The sequence below is a fragment of the Anneissia japonica genome, unplaced genomic scaffold (assembly GCF_011630105.1).
Source record: "Anneissia japonica isolate Jap-2015-1 unplaced genomic scaffold, ASM1163010v1 scaffold11799_len232112_cov184, whole genome shotgun sequence".
Classification (NCBI taxonomy): domain Eukaryota; kingdom Metazoa; phylum Echinodermata; class Crinoidea; order Comatulida; family Comatulidae; genus Anneissia; species Anneissia japonica.
In genome coordinates, this window is record NW_022708567.1 from 2,810 (window position 1) to 23,105 (window position 20,296).

At 36.1% G+C, this 20,296-nt stretch overlaps 3 protein-coding genes and 1 non-coding gene across 10 annotated transcripts in view; 3 read left to right on the forward strand and 1 right to left on the reverse strand.

Annotated features, from left to right (window-relative positions):
- Positions 1-626: 626 nt before the first annotated feature.
- Positions 627-3,029, forward strand: LOC117106531 (queuine tRNA-ribosyltransferase catalytic subunit 1-like; the record flags this gene model as incomplete). The annotated part of the gene is given in 4 exon segments (XM_033247900.1): positions 627-844; positions 1,604-1,719; positions 2,268-2,406; positions 2,942-3,029. Coding segments are annotated over 4 exon segments (561 nt in total), but the record flags the coding sequence as incomplete, so codon positions are not given.
- A 5,482-nt stretch (positions 3,030-8,511) lies between these two features.
- LOC117106534 (3-hydroxy-3-methylglutaryl-coenzyme A reductase 3-like) lies at positions 8,512-14,296 on the forward strand. The gene is made up of 6 exons (XM_033247911.1): positions 8,512-8,981; positions 10,755-10,826; positions 11,288-12,015; positions 12,371-12,430; positions 12,915-13,111; positions 13,391-14,296. Exons 1-6 carry the CDS (start codon positions 8,881-8,883, stop codon positions 13,559-13,561), a joined length of 1,329 nt encoding a protein of 442 aa, XP_033103802.1. The 5' UTR covers positions 8,512-8,880; the 3' UTR covers positions 13,562-14,296.
- A 1,256-nt stretch (positions 14,297-15,552) lies between these two features.
- LOC117106533 (glyoxal reductase-like) overlaps positions 15,553-20,296 on the forward strand; it is a 36,595-nt gene continuing 31,851 nt past the window's right edge. For all 7 annotated transcript variants that reach the window (XR_004445085.1, XR_004445084.1, XR_004445086.1 and 4 more), the window contains exons 1-4: positions 15,553-15,677; positions 17,039-17,119; positions 18,448-18,555; positions 19,010-19,198. Coding sequence is in view for 4 of the 7 variants with exons in the window: in XM_033247909.1 (XP_033103800.1) it covers positions 15,662-15,677; positions 17,039-17,119; positions 18,448-18,555; positions 19,010-19,198 (394 nt within the window). In the remaining 3 variants the exon portion in view is untranslated. The remainder of the gene's footprint in view (positions 15,678-17,038; positions 17,120-18,447; positions 18,556-19,009; positions 19,199-20,296) is intronic.
- Trnas-gga lies at positions 16,567-16,639 on the reverse strand. Its single transcript has one exon. It is a non-coding gene; the product is annotated as a tRNA-Ser (tRNA).

Sequence of the window (20,296 nt, forward strand, 5' to 3'; positions counted from 1 at the left end):
GCCTCCGACGGGATTCGAACCTGCGACCTCTCGCTGACAAGGCGAGGGTCATAACCACTAGAACACGGAGGCTTCATGGTTGAACAGGTCCAAATACCTGTTGGGAACATTGTATTACACAATGCTAAGCTTCAAGAGGGCGTTCGGCCAGATAAATCTGGAAATACGGCTAGAAATACTGTCGTATATTATATATGATATTGAAGGAAGTTAGCCGTTTAATTAATATAAATCATCATATATATATATATATATATACACACACATATATATATATATATACACACATATATATATATACACACACTGTATTGTGTATAAGTAAATTTAGAACTTTGTGTATACCTCATAGAACAAAATAACATACATTTTGTGCTTTAACTAACACTGTCTTGTTCTCAGAACATGAGCAATAATTTTGCTAATTTTTATATAATTTTACTTATACAGTACTGTCAAACCAGGATATATGAATGTACACACAGTCGAAGTATATTATGTACACATAAATGACCTTAACCACAAACCCCTTTTTCAACCTACCTTTCAAACTTGACCTATTGCTCCCTTTGCATGAATTAACTAACACTAACTGTATAATTGAATAATTGAATTCCTCATTGCAGGACAGCGGAGGCTTTCAGATGGTGTCCTTATTAGATCTTGCAGAGATTACAGAGGAGGGAGTCAAGTTCAATTCACCTTACACCAATGAAGAGCTCCTACTTACTCCAGAGAAGTCGATGGAGATACAGAATAGTATAGGAGCGGATATTATGATGCAGTTAGATGATGTTGTCCATGTGTTGACTCAAGGTCCAAGGGTAGAGGAAGCCATGCATAGGTTAGTAATACACTTTACAAATCCATGATTAAGATTCCATATTTATTAAAATAAATGCCCCGCTTTTTAATAACGCTCTCCTCGAATAAACGCCCCTTCTAGAGCCTCATTTAGAATAAACGCCTCCCTCGAATATATGCCCCAGGGCGTTTATTTTTTCCTTATGTAAACGCTCCCCCCCCCCCAAAAAAAATGACTAAATAAATCTAATGTAAGCAACATCATTCTCAACATATTCTATTAATGTTCTACTCCAGTAGACTTCGTTGGGATCAATAAGTTAATGAACACATTTACAGTGAAATTAAGGGGTGTTTATTTGAATATATATGTATCCATACATATCCACAAAAAAATAAACGGCTTTCTCCAATAAACCCCTCTCTCGAATAAACTCAATCTCAAAAACCCTTCTCAGCAATAAATGCCCCGGGGCATTTATTAGAATAAATACGGTATCTAAATAGGAGCATAATCTTTTTCAAACATCTTGCATATATCTTAGGTTGTTTGATTTGTAAAATTTTGGGTTGATTTGGCCTTTTCATAAACAAGATCATTAACATTTTCATCACATTATCACCATCAAGATCACCTCTATCATTAAATGTCATTATTAACATCACCACCAGCATTATCACCAACACTACCATTATTATCACTGCCATCATCACTACCACTATCATCCATCTTCATCAATATATTTGCTATAAACGGATGCTATATTTGTCTATGGATATTTTTTTTTTCACTCTTTAGGTCTATACGTTGGCTCGACAGGTGTGTTGCAGCTCATAAGAGACCTTCAGAGCAGGCTCTGTTTGCCATAGTTCAAGGAGGCCTTGATGCAGATATGAGGAGACAGTGTGCAACAGGTTCAATATCATATTTGACATTAACACAATTAAAAAATTAGATGTAAAATAAAAATTTACTTTATCAGTAAAAAATATTTTTGACTATGTATGATGAGAATTTACATCAAATAATGATGGTAACAGTTATTATATAATTAAGTAAAATCATTTGAGGTGTTAGTTTGATTGATTATATTGGGAACATGGGAAATTGTACTACATCAATCAAAATAACCCTAACATTTTACTCTTTCGTGAATTTCATTGTTTATATAAAGCTTTTAAGTAACCAATTTTTATGACTTTATAATGATTTCATGACAATAACATTGATTCTGATGTCACCTTGTGATTATAACAATAAGGTTTATTTTATCTATTTATTAGCAATGATGATTGTTATGATGACATTCATTAATATTATTGCCATTTATTTTATTGTAATTTATTATTATTAAAAATAATATCAACATAAGTAATCAAATTTCTGATAATTCAGTTATTGTGCGATTTTTTATTTGGCTCTAATATTTCAGTATTTTTTTATTTAATTTTTTTCTCTGTAGAAATGATAAAACGTGATACACCTGGTTTTGCTATTGGTGGACTAAGTGGTGGCGAAAGCAAAGATGAATTTTGGAAGATGGTGACCGTCTCCACAGATATCCTGCCTCAAAACAAACCAAGATATCTTATGGGAGTTGGGTAAAATATGCTTATTATCCTGCCAACCATTTATAGTGTAACTATTTAGCTATATTTGAGATTTCTTCTCTTTGTTGGTCCAAAAAAAGAAAAAAAGATTTACTCACATACTATGTTTCAAGAACAGTATGTTTGCTTTCTCAAAGACACTGGCAATGTTACACTCAGCTTGGTCTGATGTCACCTCGGTGTTGTTGAGGTGCATCACTACATCTTCTACATGGTTCCACCCCTCCCCTCCCTCCATTGTTTTCTCGTAGGATGTCATCGTATATGTGTGATAGATCATGTCCCCCTTTGTCTCTGTTCATTGTATCTTTTGTTACAATTTATAACATTGCCAGTCACCTTGAGGAAACAAACAGATTGTTCTTGAAATGTAGTATGTAGGTAAATAATTTTTTCACCTTTTGGAACAGAAGTTTATCTAGTGTATTTCAAGCTCCTAGCAAAATAAATGTCATTGTTCACTTATATTGATGACAATAAAATATTATTAATTCTTGATTAATGTTGCCTTCTCTATTCCCATCAGGTATGCTGTTGATCTTGTTGTATGCTGTGCCCTAGGGGTGGACATGTACGATTGTGTATTTCCAACAAGAACTGCTGTGAGTACATAAAATATAGACTCTGTCAATGTTAAATTATTATGACGATGATGCAAGCCATTTGAAATCATAATGAGCGTATACAGTATATATTATTGTACCACAGCCCTCTGGATTGTAAATTGTACACTACATACTAGTAAGATTCTAAAATTGATTAAATTAGCCTTTGAAACCCCTAAATTGTCATATTTCTTCGGGCTTTGCAACCTGGACAACTTTCGAAAGATTTTGAGTGACGCCTGACCACGCCCACTTTGCTTTCGTCGGGGACATGAGTCCACTTGGGGTCCTCTGGCCTCCCCCCCCCCTTGTCAAGCAAATCCTGATGCCACCCCTGAAGCATTCAAAAAAAGATAATAAGCTACTTACTAAAACTTGATTGCCACAACTGTATAAAATAGGTCTATATGAGATAAGAGCACTACAGCATAGAAAAAAATCTTGATATTGTTTTACAACAGCTCAAATAACCCTCTCAGGAGAGTTAGGCAAGTTAAGGACCATGTATGTAGAGTCTCTATCTCTGTCTATTTGATGTTGTAGAGTAAGTGGGGTAGTTGGCGCCGAGTTATGGCAGCCGCGGGTCCCCGGGGACCCAGCCCAAATTTACCAGTGTTTAGGCATACATATATGAGGACAAATAAAGAATTATTATTATTATTATTATTATTATTATTATTAAACAGGGAATGTAATAGGAGTTCTTTTTTTGTGTGTTATTGTACGTTCCCAATTATTTGCAAAAAATATATCTTGCGTCCGGTAGAGACAAAAACATCTAAATATATTCAGTTTATTTTCTTTATGATTTAAACAAGTTAGAAGTAAGCTTGAAGCAGCTCCAAGTAGCAGTGTACTTGAATTCAATTTTAGTATTAAGCTGCTTCAAACTTACTTCATATAACTACCAGTCGTTGGACCCCCGTCGAGGAATTTTTAGCGCTGCCAGTGTGGAATACTAGTACCATATTACATGTTTGAGTGGTCAGTGCACCTACAAGGACTTTTTGTGTTGTACACCGTGAGTTAATCCTTGCATAAGGCACTAAATTTATATTTGTTCCATAAAATATATATTAGAAGTGTAAAAATGGTTAGTTGATGATAAGCTGTTGTGGTATTGAATGTGAGTGTCTGATGACCAGTCACTCGCTAGGTAACATACAGTAGTAAGATGTTGGATTTGTTGCTTAATAAGTACAAGTGGAGTAACAGCTATGAGCCCTCACTGGGTAATGCCAGGTGCCTCTGACTTTAATGGGTTCAGTGGGATATATATCAGCATTTTTCCCCCAAATAAGCTAAGCAGGGCCTTTAATATTTATTTTATTTTATTTCATTTCACCCAACAGCGTAAACGCCAATAGGAGTAAGAATAAATACAGTATAATATAAAATAATTATAAAATATTCAAAAAAATTTTGAAAACAGTACAATAAACATTCATGATTAAAACAATTTACAATAATTTCTAAAATTATGCAGAAAGAGCATTATAACAGCATTTAAGGAACAAAACGTGTAAAAAGGAAACATCAAAATGTAGTACGCCCTTAAAACCTCAATAACGCCAAAGCTATCAGAGATTTTCACCTTCTGGGCTCAACCCGGATGGCCAGGCCTCAAGTATTAGGACTCAAAGAAGCCTTCGTCAAAGGCATCGCCTTCTTCGTTAAGTCACGAATATGGAGCAATGGCCAGAATGCAATAAATATTCTCTTTATTTTTTAATCTGTCTTGGTGTACTGGTCACTTTAGTAAACAGAGTGGATTGTTCTTGAATAAATAGTGAAGATAACAATATTGATGGAAATATGAGTGAAATCCTTTGCAGATAGAAAGCTGACCTTGTTCTTTCATGAACGAATGAAGCCTATATATGTAGTACTCATAAAAGCTCAACAAACTATTTGCGTTAGATCCAGGGGTGGCACCATAATCAAATTAGTCCAAAGGGGATCTTTTGTCCCAGGCGAGACGTGTAAGTGGGTGTGGCCAGTGGCTGCCCAGAACCACTTCAAGGGGTCAAAATCAGGCCCGTAGCCAAGGGGGCCTTTTAAATGTTTGCCCCCACCCCTGTGAAAATAAAAATGGTGATTGAGTATGGGGAAAATAACAACAAATGAACAACAAATATTTACTATATATAAATATATATAGGCCTAATACCACCTAAACTAAGTAAGTATTCATTTTTCATGAGAGTTCATTATTCTCCAAAACCTAGACACGGAAATAGTTGAAATGCTGTCGAGGAGGGATAATTTTTTAATTCTCGCTCTCTGTGTATTCCTGGTATGTTTTAATCTATTTTGTCAGTATATATTTAAAGTACTGTATCCAGGTACAGTACTAGATATTTCATAAATATCTGCCGTACCTAGATAAATCATATTCCAATCGTCAAGATGTGACCGGGATAATCTCAGAATCATGCCAGTGCATTCTCATAATCCTAAGTGTTTTATACTTTCTAAAGAAACCGTTCTTAATTCAGAAATTTCATTAAATTTCCGAAGAGATTAATTATATATTAATGTATTAATAAAAATTATTACCGTCAAAGTATGACCCTTTGGAAACGGTTTTTAAGGTCTGAGAGTGCCATTACCAGGCATCTAGAGTTGCCACATTTTTTTTATATACTCAGCACCGACCTTGGTGCTGGTGAGGTGGATGTTGTGACTTCTCTCCCTATTTTTTTTTCACAAATTCGCAGTTCTGTTTTATGACATTTGCCAATTCCACAACCAGGGTGGGATTGAGGTGGATGTTAACGTCTGTTATTCACCCCTCCTTATTTTCCCTATGGATGCATGGGAACTTAATTGATCTACTTAAAATTGAACCGACATAATATCAAATTAAGACATATATTTTAAGTCTGAGAATGCAACTTATAGGCATTTAGTATTGTTGCATCATTGGGTTTTTTTTTGTCTCAACCCCAACCATGGTGGGCCGGATATGGGTGCAGGATTGCTTGATTGCAATATCTTCGTATCAAAAAGATATTTGATGTAGGCCTATTTAAAATTGAACGTCAGCCTTATTGTCAAATTAAGATATTTTGAAAACATAATTTAAAAAAAAGTGCCGTTGTTTATTATTTTAGTTTCAACCATGGTCCAGAGGGCTAGGCCCAAAGGCTTATTTAATCGATTTTAGAGTATAGGCCTACCCACAAACTGTAGACCTCCTTGATGACTTTTGACATTTTTTTCTCAGACGGCGTAATCATAACACCGATGTTATGTAAACAAGTATTGTGGAAAGTGGCACCACCAAAAAAAAAATCACGCACAAATCATCTTATTTTGCGAGCCTAATCATTGTTCCCCCACTTTCGCGGGATCAAGGTGGCATATTCCCGGAGACCTGAAGATCCAGGAATTTAAAATAGAGGGAGTCAGAGAAGGACTTTCAGAGATGGGATGTCTCAGCCCAACCATGGTTGGGCTGGCTGAGGTAAGAAAATTTATGATCATGGCACACTTGGACTAAATATTGAGTAGAACATTTTTTCTAAATTTTTGTTAAAATTTAGGTGAGAGAGACCGCCCCCCCCCCTCTTAAATCCGCCACTAGTTTAATTATTAATTCAGTATGTATTTGAAAATCGAATCTTTATCAGGTCTATTCATATTTTTCTATCTTGTATGTATATTGACGATGTCCAGGGTCCAAGCCTTTGATAATTATTAGTTAATGACGCATAGAATATACTATTTGATACATTGTAAACAAACTCTAGAGTAGTAGAATTCATGAAAAATATTCATAAAAAAGAATAAGAAGCCATAAATTACGAGCTGAATAATACTGGTTGAATGTATACGTTTAATAATTTTTATTTTTTTTTTTTTTTACCTAGAATCCCTGGCCTCTTTCGGCCCCGTCCCCCAGTGGTACTTGCCCGTTAAGCCCCGGCCTCTTGGCGCCACTACGAATGTAACATGTATTACCGGTATTGTATCCAAAACTATGCTGCCATTATAAAAACATTTACTATCTCGGTCATTATTGCAGAGAAAATGATCCGGGTGTTCCAAGTTATAATTTCTACTATATTAATAGACAGGTATGCGTGAAATCGTTACCATATGTATCTGCTTAATAGTCCAGTAGTAAACATACAGTCATGACAGATGGATTAGATTATATTAAATATATCTGTAAAATTGTAGTTGTATCATAGATTGCATCTAATTGCAAATTTATGTCTTTTTCTTAACCCTATTTTTTTCCATAACATTCTGGGGTCGACGATCTCCCTTTGAATTCATGTCCGATAACGTGAACCGAATTTAACCAACTCTTAACTAAACTGATTACCAACGATTGATAACATTTGGCTTTATTTGCACCTGCGGTCAATACACTGAATATTTTTAGTCCTGCTAATCTTAGGTTGTTGATCATATAGATATATTCTGCAAACATTTAAATGCTATTATTGGGTAAATGGTCAAGAAAAAGGCCATAGGAAGTGGTCCGGTGGACCAATAATTCACTAATCCATATCGTTTGTATGCCAAAAATTGCCCTTTTAACGCAAAATTGTTTTACAAAAAAAATCAGTATGACTCAGCATACACACCCACAACCACACACCCACACCAGTATAAAACTACAAGAGGTCCGACTGCTCTGGTTTTGTATCAGGCAAAGGAACGTTAAAAGCACTGCCACGAAATAGGGAGAATCCTACACTGAATTTAGAAACTCATACGCGTTGCTCTCATCTTTTTAAAGGCCACGCCCCTTTGTGGAAGTACTATTTGAAATAGGAATGCGTTCCAACGAATCCCTGGCACTGCTCTAGCAGTTTTATACTCTTTGCCCACACACGGAAAGGATATTTTTAGAAGTAACATATGAAATTAACTACGATACCAATCAAGTGAAAAAAATACTTCATGGAAATTTAAGAAACTTGCATTAATTTGCACAGACCTCTGCAGATTTTATTGGGTTCCGGCCCGGTTGCCAGCCGAGCCCGTTGCCACCTAGGCCCGTTGCCACCCGGGCCTTTTGCCACACTAGGCCCGTTGCCACCTAGGCCTGTTGCCACCTTTGAGTAAAAAGCGAATACAGTATTTACATTATGTTGAGTTGTCTTTTTTAACACAAATTTGTTATGGATGTATATATTTTTATAATTTTGTATTTGAATAGTGAAGTTAATCTTAACTAACACCAAATGACTCGCGCCCCCAGTCGTGCCCCCAAATCACAAGTAGTTAAAAATCACCTAAAATCACCATTTTTTGCGAATTAGCGCCCCTCAACTGATCATCGAGGCCCCCACTTCACCTTCGCACCCCTCATCAGCCCCCCCCCCAATTGAAGACTTCTAGATACGTCACTGATTATATTGTGCAATTTAGTTTATCTCTTGAGAAAGCTATGATTGATCTCCCTCACTTAAAATAAACTACAAATCCACTCTCGTATCCACTCCCTTATCTCATGTATTTGAAAGTATATAAATAAATTAAGGCCAAAGACAATACTTGGTTTTAGTAATAATACACAGTGCAATTGTAATCAATATTTATTTTGGGTTCCTAAATTAGCCCCCAGACACTCGGGAGTGGATGATGTAGATTTCTGATTGGTCAGATAATAATATTACATATAACCAATCCAAAGCAAGTTTACCGGTGTAATCAAACAAACCACACTATTTGCTGCTAGATAGGTTCTGCTTTTTTTAGCTCATCAGTGATATAAAAGGAATTAATTTTTGCCAGTTCTCGGACTACTTGCATTTACTGCATTTACATCTCAGTGGTTTTTGTAGCCTGTTCTAAGATTGCGAAAGCTTTGTCCTTATTTTAGCAACCGACGATCAGAATGAATTCAATGAAGCACACCTCCCGGTTGATAAAGACGGTCACAGACGTCTTGACATGCCAGACTAAGCGAACGGTCACTAGCAAGTCTTTCAACACAAGGTATATAAACCCATTATTGCATTAATTGGTCTTATAACTGAAAGGTCCACTGATTAATTTCAGATAAGATTGTATAATACATACTCCAAGTATTGAAATGTACGCCATCGTGTTGGGATTCACTATGTCGACATTAATTATGTCATCATCAGGAATGATTACTGATGATGACAATTAATGTCGAAATATTTAATCCCAACACGATGTCGATGGCGTGCATTTCAATACTTGGAGTATGTATTATAATTTCTTTGAACTTATAATGTCAGAAAAAAAGGGTTGGGGGGGGGGGGGGGGGGGGGGGGTCTGGAAATGTATAAGCCTAGATAAGACTTGATCATAGCAGATTTTATTTTAAACTTGATCGTAGCAGCACAAACACAAGTAATTAAACGGTTTATTTAAATATATTGCAAAACATACCTTTCTACTTTATTACTGTTAGTAAGTTATATCATAATAATATGAAGCCAATGTTAGTAGACGTTCAAGCATTAATATTATTAACCGAGAAATATTAATTGAAGATAAGAACAAGAGAAAGACGTTTCCTCATAGGTTAACTGACTTATAAATAATACCATTCAAGATGTCTTTGTATTAGGAATATATATTTATTTTTTGCAGAAAATTAAAAAAATTTTAGTAGTGAAAAATTGTAGATCATTTTAAACAGATTTTTCCTCCGATTTGTGACCTCTTTAAAGTCGGTTCTTACAAATGGAGAAAAGTAAAGAGCACTGGACATCACCATATTTGAACGAACTGGAAGATAACGTTGACCACTGCAGCTGGGTGTTTGAGTGATGTATTAATATCTCAGATAACAACTTAGATTCACCACTGTGATAACTTAAGTCTAATACAAATGACCAATCGGCTGCCAATCCAAACGTGGTGGTTACTCAAGTACTGTTTGCGTTAAGTAAGCAAACGTTTTATCTAGAGTCTAAATCCGTCCATTCCCTTTGACCAATGGCCATAATGCTATAATTTTCACGTATTTTCCGGGTCTGATAATGGATTCAGCAACAAGGCCTTTGTAAAATATTAACTTATTGAGAAGGTTGTTGTCCTGATATTACGATGGATACTTTAGATTCTATAGACCTGTCTTTATTAAAAATGCAATTACTCAATATGCGCAGATGTGTCATACAACCGTCGGCTGACGAATCGAACCCCGCTCTCTGAATGAGCCGTTTCAATTTGTTGTCGATAACAAATTGAGCGGATTGTCATCAAAAAACGATTCGTCACCTCGTCGCGTTGCGTTCTCCGACGGCAGTCGGGCGCAATTTGTTGCCGGCGTAAGCGACGTCATTACTTTCTAGATCTTATCGTCATCGTGCAATCGGACAATCACCAAATGTGTCCATTGTCAACAATTGTCGTGGTTGGAAACCGACTTTTGATTGGTTTGGAGGTCAACAAGCTCTTAACTATAGTTTCGTTATAGATAATTTAACCAAATTGTTTACTTTTTTCAACAGTTATGAAGTAAACATAACCAGGGAACAGTGTAATTTCACTGTTCCCTGATATAACAATGTAATTCTTCAGATATTCTTTTGATATCTGACTTCAAGAATGTTGTGGAGTCATTTCATTTGTAGTGGGAACCAAAATGCTAAGTCTCAATAATAATAGTTCGTGTCCTTCGGGCCTCGCCTCTTTGTGAAACTAAAATCAGTTTTCGAATTTTCGTTTGATTTAATGCATTTGTTACTGTCAGTATGTAATTAGTCTGTTATTTATTATTTTTGTTGTTAGAAACGTTACTGGAGTCGCTGCACAAAGCAGGACACGCACCACTTTAGTTCAAGAGAAAGACGCAGAACAAAGGTAAATAAACCAGCAAATTGCACAGTACTACAATGAAAAAAATAATAATGATTGTAGTATATCAATCAATCAGTATAAATTTACAAACCAGTTAGCCTATTTTGTAAACCAAACGACATCTATTCCCTTCCGATTTATGTAGTTTTAATATCACAATTTTGTGGTGCAATAACGTCAACCCGTAATGTCTAAAACCTTTTTTTTTTGTAATGGTTTATTTCGGCGTTAGGTAATGTCATCGGAATGATCTGATCAGCTCATTTGCATTTGTAAAATTTACATTTTAACGATTATTGCCTAAAGCCTGGTCTCCTTAAATCAGTGCAGTCGCGATTGTATGGAAACTCAGCTTTACGTATTTTGATACACTATCATAATAAATAAAAGGAATGTCATTGAGGTAGACCTAATGTGTCACTGCATGCATCTGATTAATTATTTCATTACAATTTCATACATAGGTCATTAGCACAAGCAGCCTACTACGATGAAGGGTTACGCATGCTTCACGAGCATCAACGTACATCACCTTCTTTGAACGACCTCGAAGACAACTACGGCCCAGAGATGTATGCGAAGAATTGCGAAAACTTTATCGGTACCGTTAAAGTTCCAACAGGGCTTGTGTCAATCAAGGTTAACGGGAAGCATGCCAATGGCATATACACTGTACCAATGGCAACTACTGAAGGTGCGCTGGTAGCTTCGTACAACAGGGGTACCAAGGTGATCAATGAAGCAGGGGGAGCAAACGTCGCGTTCATCCGTCAAAGGATAATCAGAGCCCCTGTTTTTGAGTTCAACACCGTGGAGGAAGCTACCATGTTCCAGGAGTTTTACGAACAGCCGGACACTTTTGTGCTGATAAAATCAATTGCGGAGAAGACCACTCGCCATGGCAAACTTCATAAAGTTCAGTGTAACGTGCACGGTACTACAGTACACACAAGAATGAGCTACTCAAGTGGAGATGCTTCTGGACAAAACATGGTTACGTTCGCTTCTGAGCCCGTCTGCAAATGGTTACACGCTAATGCACCAGTCACGCCAACGGCTTGGTACATCGATTGTGGACACTCATTGGACAAGAGATCTGGCACTGCAAATTTTCTTGATGGTCGTGGAGCATACGTCACTGGGGAGGTTGTCCTTCCGAGAGGTCTTATTGAAAAGAGGATGCATACATCTGGTAAAAATAAATATTGATAATCTGCGGCATAGAAATCTAGTCCTACCTAAATTACCAAAATGTAATTAAGCCTATTTGTGGTTTCGTAAAATCGACTTTAAAAATAGTTTTCACCGGCGTTTGGTAGGCCTATAGGGGCCTATATTTAGAGTCATCACCCACAATGATAATACCGATCTCCCTCTAATTAAAGACCCCTCCAATGAAAGACCACTTTTAGTGGTCCGAAATTAATAACAAATGTCTTTTATCTGTATTATTCTAATTAGAGACCATAGAAACCCCGGCCTGGTCCCTGTGGTCTCTAATTGGAGGGAGACCTGTAATTTAAAATGTTTATTGTTTCTCTTTACAGTTGAAATCATTCAACAATTGAATTGGCACCAGATTGACAATATATTCGCAGGATCACAAGGTAATTAATATTTGTATTTATATGATTTCCATATATTATAATGTGTAATATTACAATATGAAATCAGCTACACCTGTAAATTGAGCTGAACGTGGCTCTTCATGAACTGACGTACAATAGTCTGCTAGAGCAGCGCGCGCGTTACTACCACAAACTATCAATGCAATGAGTGCTGCTCATGAATCCAGCCCATTATCTTTATATACAATTAAATTTACCATGCTGTAAACGTGTAAGCTCAAATTTTGATAACTAATGTATTTGGCCCCATAGCTCTGAACTGCCAGAGTAGTAAATTGAGCTGAACGTGGCTCTTCATAAACTTATGTACAATATTCTGCTAGAGCAGCGCGCGCGTTACTACCACAAAGTATCAATGTAATGAGTGTGCTCATGAATTTCATAATCTTTATATACAATTAAATTTACCATGCTGTAAACGTGTAAGCTCACATTTTGATAACTAATGTATTTGGCCCCATAGCTCTGAACTGCCAGGCAGCTAATGCTCTAGCCGCAATATTCATCGCTACTGGACAGGATCCAGCGTGCGTTGCTGAGTCTCACCTTTCGTTTACGCAATTCAAGAAAACGACTGAAGGAGACCTGCAGATGATTTGCACGATACCATCTCTCATGATCGGCACCATAGGAGGCGGCACGTCCCTCCCTAGTCAAAAGGTAATTTCCAGGAGTTTAATTAGAAAATCTTTTAACAATAAGAGAGAAAATATTGATTCAATTTACTCGTGCACACCATAGATATGACTTCGATTATAATAGGGCATTTTTAAGTAGAAAGCTAGTGTCTATAAGGCCTTTTCGATACCCCTTTTTCTGTCGATATAATCTCTTTATTCATTAAAAAAAAAAAAAAAAAAAGCACACGAACAGGTACAATTGCTTATTAATTTAAATATTTGTAAAGAGGAAATTAAATATATGTAATTAATTTTGCAGACTTGTCTTGATATAATTGGTACTCATGGAATTGGAACGATGCCGACATTTGCTGAGGTGATCATGGGCGTCGTCATGGGAGGAGAACTATCGTTAATCTCAGCAATGGGGGCTCAGCATTTCGCTTACGCACACAAGAAACACGCACGGGGGCCTACTGCGTCCTCATAAACCACTTTTATCTCTGATGTCATCTTAGACGATTAGAAATTAACATTATTTTCAGACATATTAAATTACATACCGGGGGTTGACGTGACGTGACTCGGTTATGTCACTGATAAGGTTGCCGTACCAGACAGACGTAAACATCTCGTCAGTTAATCTACTAATTTTTAGGTCGTATAGGCCTATTAATAATGATAACGAACATATACTAATTTGGGCCTTTTTCAATGATTTATGCGCGCGTCAAATGCCATTTATGTACGTCGTTTGCTTTGCACACGCGTTACAATGCACAAATGGTGGTGCCCGTAGGCGGCCTATTATTCGTCGCTCATGATTCACTGAATATTTGCGTGTTCAATAAAAACACATTCCTAAATTTAATAAAAGCAATTTTCTGAATATAGTTTTAGAGATATCACTGAGAAATAGAATAACTGCTAAAATCACGTGAAAATACAGTGAATGAAGTTTAGTGCAAGATGTTTAAGCTCAATTATAAATTGGAGAACATTACATTTATTTTGAATATTACGAGATCAGAAAGCATATTAAGCCAGGTTTGTCTTTAAAGTATACCTTGCGATCGGCAACACGGAGAGGTTGCCAGATTATACTTAGTTAAGCAGCTTAGATGTACATATTGTAAATAGAAATATTCGAATGTTCAAGAAGAGAAACTATTTGTTCTGAAAAACGTAGTATATTGTTCCAATTAAATATAGTCTGATAAAGTCATGTTTTGTCGTTACTCTACTGCAGTGTAGTTGATTTAACATACTGGAGAAGCCTAACTGTGTCGGTGTCTGGTTGGTGTGCGTATGCAAATATTTAATATTCGAGACTAGGATGACGTCATTTGGTATATTATCACTTACAAGCAACACAGCCTGCAATGAAAACAGCAATGTCGGTAGCTTGATTTCTATTGAGGATGCGGATTACCAGTAAAATTGAACCTGAATTTAAACTTAAGTTGTAATAACATTTTACAGTAATAAACTTTAGCAAGCGTAGATTTAGACCACCATGAGCAGCTTAACCCAGTAGGCTAAAATGGTGATATGCATGCATCTTTATAATACAACCTTGGTCCCCGGTTCAATGTGATCGACCAACTGATGAAGGGCTGATGCAAGTTTCAAATTCGGTCCCGTGTACAATGGGAAAACTTAATAATATAATAATAATATTTAAGCATTTATATAGCGCTCTCTACCGGAGTCTCACAGCGCTTAAAAGTATGAACTATGGAAAAAGGTGAGTTTTAAGAAGAAATTTGAATTCAGAAAGAGTTGGAGCATAACGAATGGCGGTGGGAAGTTGGTTCCAGAGAAGAGGTGAAAATGCATAAAAACATTTGTCGACAGATGTTAAGTTTGTTTTATGTGTGTACAGTGAAGGATCAAGTTCAGAACGAAGGCCAGCACGTAAAGGAGTATATATAAAGTTTATAAGTTCCTGAAGGTAAGATGGAGCAGTATTGTGTAGGCAATTATAAGTCATAATTAGAATCTTGAAAATAACGCGTTTATGAACAGGTAACCAATGAAGCCGTGTGAGTAAGTGTGTGACATGGTAAAATTTCCTTGCTCGGAATATGAGTTTTGCCGCCTTGTTCTGAATAAGCTGCAGACGTTTTATTTCTTTCACCGGAAGAAGTAGGCCTCGAAATTTACTTTCTCACTTTAGTTTTTAAGTAGGCCTATGTTAGTTTGGTTGTAATGGTCACTGTAAACATGAATGCAGTATTGTAAGCGCCTGTGCACGTTTAAGAACGCAGTGCACGCCTAGGAAAAGTGTAAGGGATTTTCTCCCGGTGTACAGCCGAATTCACCACCAAGAGGACCCTACCGGAAAAAAGTCTTCGGACTCTCCGAAGAAATCCATGAGAACGATAGGGGGAGGAAGATCTCCTGACTCAATAGCCAATCTTAATATTTTTTGGCCGTTGAGGTCAGTCTTTATTGTTTTCCTTTTAATTCTTTCGCACATGCTGCTTGTGGGATGGTGTATCCAGTGGTGAACATGTGTTAAAAAATGGCCTTTTTTCAGGCTTTATTATATATTGAACACATGTAATTATTCGGAAACGAAGAAAAGATGCTGTTATTTGGTTGTAAGTTATTTAATATGAATAAAGAGAGCCAATGCTGCTACACTAGCCTAGGCCCTAGGCCTAGCCTAAGTAGGCCTAGCGTTTTTTTAGGAGCTACTGGCTAGGCCGTGGCTGCTGCATAGTCACCTACCTAGTCCTATGCTGCTTATTTTGTGCCTGGCCTTTGCTAGCTAGGCTAGCCTATATTACTGGTAGAGAGAGTCTGTAGACCACCGCAGTTGTCTTATTCTAGCCCCTGGACTGTGCTATGCTATGAACAGGTCCTATATGTTGTTATGATGATGTAAGGCCAATATTTCTACCACACACTGCTGCTGTAATAACTTAAAATAAGTATTTTATTTGCATTGGTTGGGGATAATTTGACTATAACTGCATATTAATTACAGTTATATTTTCATATACTGTAGTTAAAGGAAAGAGTTAATAGATCAATGAATAAGCCTGGAAGCAAGTCAACTTAGCCTTAAGTCAATTCGGCATCTAGTCATGAACTCATGCCCAAGTAGACGACTAACTTGGGGACCCATGTCAACGCCACTGCCCCAAGTCAACTCGACCCCAATTTTCTCAGTAGTTATGAAATAATTGTATAAATGATAGATTTGAAAGTAAACAGACTTCTTAAGTATAGTAAAATGCATTTCAGTAACCAAGTCTTCAAATATCCATATACAAACTTTTCTGTAACACCTTATATTAACACCTCCGTCGGGGACCTCGGCCACCCCACTCTGTCGGGCAAATCCGGGCACCACCCATTATATATAAATCATCAAAGAAAGGTAAATACAGTGTTCGTATAAAGGTCATGATAATATATCGTGTAGCATAGCTCTCAACAAATGTTGTCCTATAAATAAATGAATAAGGAAATTGTGTAATAAAATGCCTCTGACAGTGTTTGAACCTGCAACCTCTCGCTGTCCAGGCGAGCGTCATAAACATTAGACCACAGAGGCTTTATGGTTGAACAGATTCCAATAACCGCCAGATACACTGTATCACACAATAGGTGTGGCTAGAAACAAGTAGTTGCATATAATGTAAATCAAGATAGCCGTTAACACCGAGGAAGGACTATTGAACCTTATAATAATCACAGTCCCAAAAGAAACTATTATATTTCTTCAGTCTTGAAATTTGCCAATTTTTATCTGATAATTTCGGTTGGTAGTTTTGTTTTTATTTCATTTGACATGGCTTATAAAATTGCTGAATGACAGATTTTTATTTATCTAATGTTTCACTCTGTGTTCAGAACCTATACAAAGACAAACACAATGTTTGTGTATTTTGTATTTGTAGGCCTATACAGAATCCTATGTAGTATATACAATAGCTTATGTCTTTTTCCCCAGTGGGCACTCATCAGTTGACAGGAGGCGATCTGGTGCACAGGGTTTTGGAAGCAGCTCTTGCAGCCAACTACAGACTAATTGGTAAATATCACAGTGGATATTGTTCCGAGGTGTTGATTGGTGGAGCTCGCTCGACCTAACCTTAAACCTCACTCTTGCTATTTTTATGCACTATGGCATGTCAGAACAATATCTGTTCCCTTTAAATATTGTAATTACTGATCAAATATTACAATATATGTACCCTCAAAATGTTGTCAAAAGTGTAGAACTGTATCTGAAAACTATTTCAGTCTATTAATTATATATTTCATGTCATAAAATTTTATATAAATATGAAAATATTTAGACACATAACTACCATTTAACTATATAAGCCAATACAACTATATAGAAAATAATATTTAACTTAAATTGACAGACTTAGGCCTGTCAGCTCTGAACTTAAGGGACCCAAATATATAATATGTTAATATTTAAATATATTAAAATTTACTTTAATTAAATGTTTAAAAATTGAGAATACATGCTTATAATAAACATAAAATAAAGGACAATACAAAAGTATACACATAGATCTATTGCAATGTCAGAATAAAACAGTAGATAATAAAAGTAGAGTTACAGTCTAGGCTGTAAATTCCTTATTATGTTCATTGCTTGCCGTTGCTGCTGCTGTATATAAAAAGACATGGTGCAAAAGACGAGTTTGTACAAATAATGGAAGTGATTTGATTAAAAAAAACTGTTGCATGCCCATATATAGTCATAATGTGCCTATATATGGTCATGATGTGATGTCATCATGACCGTATTTAGGCATGGCACATATTTTTTTTAATAGTCTAGACAGGGCTTTAATGCAACAGTGTGACAAAAGAACTTAAAGATGTATTGTCCCATGCTAAATACCAAAGAAAATCATAAAAATATTTTTTGAAATTAACTTGCCCATTTTGAAGTAACATAAAAGTTATTAACTTGAACATAGAAATTAGTGTATTTAAAAAAATGTCTACCCATCAGTTTACAGCAAAAAATGATAGAAACACTTCCAGTCACTGGAAGTGTTTTATTATTTTTATTATAATTTTTTGGTTTAAAAATCAGGGTACACATTTTTTAAATGCAATAATTTTTATGCACAAGTTAATAATTTGTATGCTATTGAAATGGGCAAGTTAATTTCAAAATTATTTTTTATGATTTTTTGACATTAGCAAGGGACAATACATCTTTAACCACTTTACACTGTAAAGAATTTTTGTTTTATATAAACTGTACAAGTGGATCATAAACATGAAAATATATTAGCAATGTAATTAATTCCAAAATTAAATTTCTAATTTAACTTGGATTGACCAAGCCTATACTGTCATGTGATGTCAAAATATTTCTTTTTCTTCCAGACACTGCTTCAGTTTATCGTAATGAGACCGATATTGGCACCTCACTACAAAAGTTGTATCCTCAACTGAACCTAAACCGATCAGATATATTTATTACAACAAAACTAGGTAATTTGTTACTATTAAGTAATAATTAGAGATTCACAGTGGTTTACTATTAAATCTTGCTGTCAACCAAAATGAAAAACAATCTAAATTTATTAATTATTATTATAATCATTGTAATATAATAATAAGATATGAATTATAAAAAAAGCATACAGAGGTAAGCAATATACCTCTAAACGATAAGAATATATGAGTAATCTTTTTTAGTGTCTTTCCTTATAGGTTACAAAGATATAGTGCTCAAAACCAGTCTTTTAAATGCTATAGATTCCAATGTGCAAACCTTTCTCAAAGACTAAACCTCAACTAAACATGCTTCGATTAAGAAAATTCTAAAATAGTGTATAAAAAACAATAACATTAAACAAATATTATATTATTGCATGTAACATTGTACCACAAGGAAAAAGATTTATTCACATTGTTTAATAAACGTTTGACATTTCATTTTCAGGACCCAAAGATCAAGGCTACGACAAGGCCTACAGGGCGTGTCTCAAATCTATAGAGAAGCTGCAGTGCGAGTACTTAGACCTGTACCTAATTCACTGGCCTGGCAGGCAGAAGCTGAAGCATGATGATGAGCAGAATAGAAGCTACCGAAAGGAGAGTTGGAGGGCGATGGAGAGGCTCTACAAAGAAGGTAAGGTGTTGAGAAACAGACTTATTGCATGAGAGCTTTGAGGGAAAATGACATTGGTGATGACAGTTATTAGGGGAAGGATTGTTGCATATTCATAATAATAATAATGGCGCAGCAGCCAATTTAAAACAATTGCGCTGTCTATTTTACTGAAAATTATTATGAACTTAAACTATCATTTACACAAAATCGCACTGTGTGCTACAGTAAAAAGACGACAGGATAAAGGCCACTCAATCATGCCAGTGAAGGTGCAATATTTGTACTGGTTCCCAATGGTGAACAGTGACTTGTTCAGTCCATTCACGATCTCTGCTGTGGCTGTGTACCAAAGGTAAGCTTGGCACCCAGCCTAGCTAAAATCCTCGCTAAATCACTTCGACACAGACAGACCAGGGACTAACTACCAATTTTACCGTGGTTATTTCCCACACTTGTGCTACCAAGTCCTTGCAAATATACCCCGCAAATGCTGCAACTCCCCTATATTTTTCATACTTGTGCTACCATGTCCTCCAAAATATACCCGTAAATTCCGTACCTCCCTGTATAGAAATATTTAAGAGTAAGTCCCCCTGGGGTATTACTGTATTTTTTAAACCAAAGCCATTTAGCATGTTGAAATACAACTGGTTTCCTCGACACATCAGCACATACCGTTTATTTTGTGGATTATCTATGTTTAAAATGAATGAAGTAATTTGCAAGTGAAGCCTGTATAACATAACCACAAATTTGATCTCATTATATTAGTCTTGTTAAGACTCATCATTCAAGGTAATATTACCTTACCTTATCTACCTGCTTTGCGCCAAGTGGCGCATAAGGCCTTAACAGAATGCCTCATCTGCTCCTATTAGCTGCCACAGCTCTTGCTCTTCCCCACGATGTCCATCCTGCTTTGTTTCTTTCCTTTTCTGTTGTCCGCCGCCATGTTGTCTTAGGAATTCCTCTCTCTTTCCTTCAGGTGCCCAGGTCATAGCAATGTTGCAGTCATTTCCATGGTCCTGTCTTAGGATATAACCAATCCATTTCCAAGTTTCTGACTTCATAACTCACTGATCGCATCATTTTTTTTTTTGCCATTAATTCTTCATT